General features: G+C 47.4%; 1 protein-coding gene across 1 annotated transcript in view; it reads left to right on the top strand.

The window, feature by feature from the left end:
* Positions 1–2,500, top strand: part of cacna1c (calcium channel, voltage-dependent, L type, alpha 1C subunit) — a 201,312-nt gene that overhangs the window by 175,510 nt on the left and 23,302 nt on the right. The window contains exon 31 of the mRNA XM_062517646.1: positions 888–971. Coding sequence (XP_062373630.1) covers positions 888–971 — 84 coding nt within the window. The remainder of the gene's footprint in view (positions 1–887; positions 972–2,500) is intronic.

The following is a 2,500-nucleotide window of genomic DNA, read 5'->3' as shown; positions in this document are numbered from 1 at the left end:
GACGTCATTCTGAGTGAGATCAATGTAAGTATATCTCTTCACCCCGACCGCTCTCTCAGTCTCTCTCTCTCTCTCCTGCTGTCACTCTTTCGCTCACTCTCTCTGCACTTCTGTCACTTTTCTTACTGTTTGTCCTCCTCTCTCTCTCTCTCTCTCTCTCTCTCTCTGTCTCTGTCTCTCTCTGTCTCTCTCTCTTCCTGTCCTCTGTCTTACTTTAAACTCCCCGGAGTTCCTCTATCTAAACCTGCCCCCTCCCCCACCCCACCTTGCCACAGCCCCATCTCTAAGAGCAATAGAATGTTGTCTCCATGGTTACAACCCCCATCAGGGCATCCTGTTGCTCTACTGTAGAAAGAGTCGGCAGAGTGGAAGAGAAGGGTAGAATGAAAGAGTGAGAGAGAGTGAGAGAGAGAGAGAGAGAGAGAGAGTTCCCTGCAAGGCTGGTATATGGTGCTGTTAACTCTGCTGTGACTAACGTGACTAACCTGAGAACTGGGTGTCCGGTCTGCTCACCGGGGGTCCGGTCTGTCCGCTGGGCTCGGCCCGACCCGACTGCGCTCCGCTCTTCTCCTCCCTCCCTGGGCAAGCATGACCAGCCGCCGCTGCCTGTGGCCGATTGGCCGAGCCTCCGACCCGGCCCGCCTCATTCGTTTGCTATGGTTTCTAGCTCACAGCCATGGTTGCTATGGTTTCTAGCTCACAGCAAATCTCTTGTTTTCCTTTTGAGTGCCTCCTCGCTCCACGTCTGTGACTTCTCTCTCCGGTGGATTCCTGAGAGCAAGTGTTTCACATGTAACCCTTCCCGTATCTCTTATTTTTCTCTCTTTTTTCTGTTTGTTTCTTTTTCCTTCCTTTCTGTTTCTGTTTCTTTGTCCCACCCAACGCAGCACTATTTTGTTGATGCATGGAACACGTTTGACGCCCTTATAGTAGTGGGCAGCGTTGTTGACATAGCTATCACTGAGGCTAATGTAAGTAGCGCCCTGACCCTTGACCCCTGATCCCTGCCTGCCTGCGTCTGCCCTCTCCTCCCCTCTCCGGTTGCCCCTAGCGATTAGAGCACTGCACCTTCCTTGCCCCATCCTGTTGTTTTTTCTCATCTCTGACTGCTCGTGATCTCACCAGGTCTCAGCATGAGTCACACTGTATAGCACACTCACGGGGCACATTCTGGCTCTCACACACACACACACACACACACACCCAGGCAGCTCTTCTGTACTATAGTCATAGTTTTACTGTAAAGTTGTTTATTCTAGATCCAGCCCTTTGGTTTACCGTAAACGTCTTTATTGTAGTTCTAGCCCCGTGGTGTAAACTTGCTACACATCTGTAGGGTTCTGTACATCTGTTACAGCCCTGTAGGGTTCTGTACATCTGTTACAGCTCTGTAGGGTTCTCTGTAGGGTTCTGTACATCTCTTACAGCTCTGTAGGGTTCTCTGTAGGGTTCTGTACATAGTAGGGTTCTCTGTAGGGTTCTGCACATCTGTTACAGCTCTGTAAGGTTCTCTGTAGGGTTCTCTGTAGGGTTCTCTGTAGGGTTCTGTACATTTGTTACAGCTCTGTAAGGTTCTCTGTAGGGTTCTCTGTAGGGTTCTCTGTAGGGTTCTGTACATTTGTTACAGCTCTGTAAGGTTCTCTGTAGGGTTCTGTACATTTGTTACAGCTCTGTAGGGTTCTCTGTAGGGTTCTCTGTTCTCTGTAGGGTTCTGTACATTTGTTACAGCTCTGTAAGGTTCTCTGTAGGGTTCTGTACATTTGTTACAGCTCTGTAAGGTTATCTGTAGGGTTCTCTGTTCTCTGTAGGGTTCTGTACATTTGTTACAGCTCTGTAGGGTTCTCTGTAGGTGTCTGTAAAACTGTTCCAATGGGAATGTATGTAAAGGTAGCCAAGAGAAAGCAAACTCTAGATTCTGTAGTGGTGGGTCATTTAAAAACGTACTGATAATTATATTGAGATCAATGGGGATCTTTAACCACTGAGGAGGATTTGTTTGCTTGTGTTGTCGTAATCCATCAGTGTTAGTTTACAAAGAAATGGTTTGACTTGAAAGCTTAAGGTGCCCTAATAATTGTCCTATATATGAAAGCTTCATAATAAGGGTTCCCATGAAAGCTTCATAATAAGGGTTCCCTTACTTTCAGTCCATGTCCAGCCATTCACATCGGCATGATCAAACAGCCTTCTGCCAATTTAAAGTTAGTGTTTTTTGGTGGAAACACTTTTTCTCAGTGTAAAGTTATATTCTGTCACATATCATGTAGCCTCCAATGCCAGAGACAGGCCCCAGCGTTCGCTATACAGTCTTCAACTCCTGACCTCCTGACCTCGCTATCTAACACCTGGTTTGGTTTGGTTTGGTTTGGTTTGATCCTGAGTTGGTTTGGTTTTCTGAGTTGACCTTTTCACGCATGACTTTGGGCATCCTCTGTCAGGGGTCGTGACCCCTTCACCCTTAACTCTGACCGCCATTTTTAAGAAACCCTCTGCACTCCCC

The sequence above is a fragment of the Sardina pilchardus genome, chromosome 17 (assembly GCF_963854185.1).
Source record: "Sardina pilchardus chromosome 17, fSarPil1.1, whole genome shotgun sequence".
In the NCBI taxonomy this organism is placed as follows: domain Eukaryota; kingdom Metazoa; phylum Chordata; class Actinopteri; order Clupeiformes; family Clupeidae; genus Sardina; species Sardina pilchardus.
This window is presented reverse-complemented; position numbering and strand designations above follow the sequence as displayed.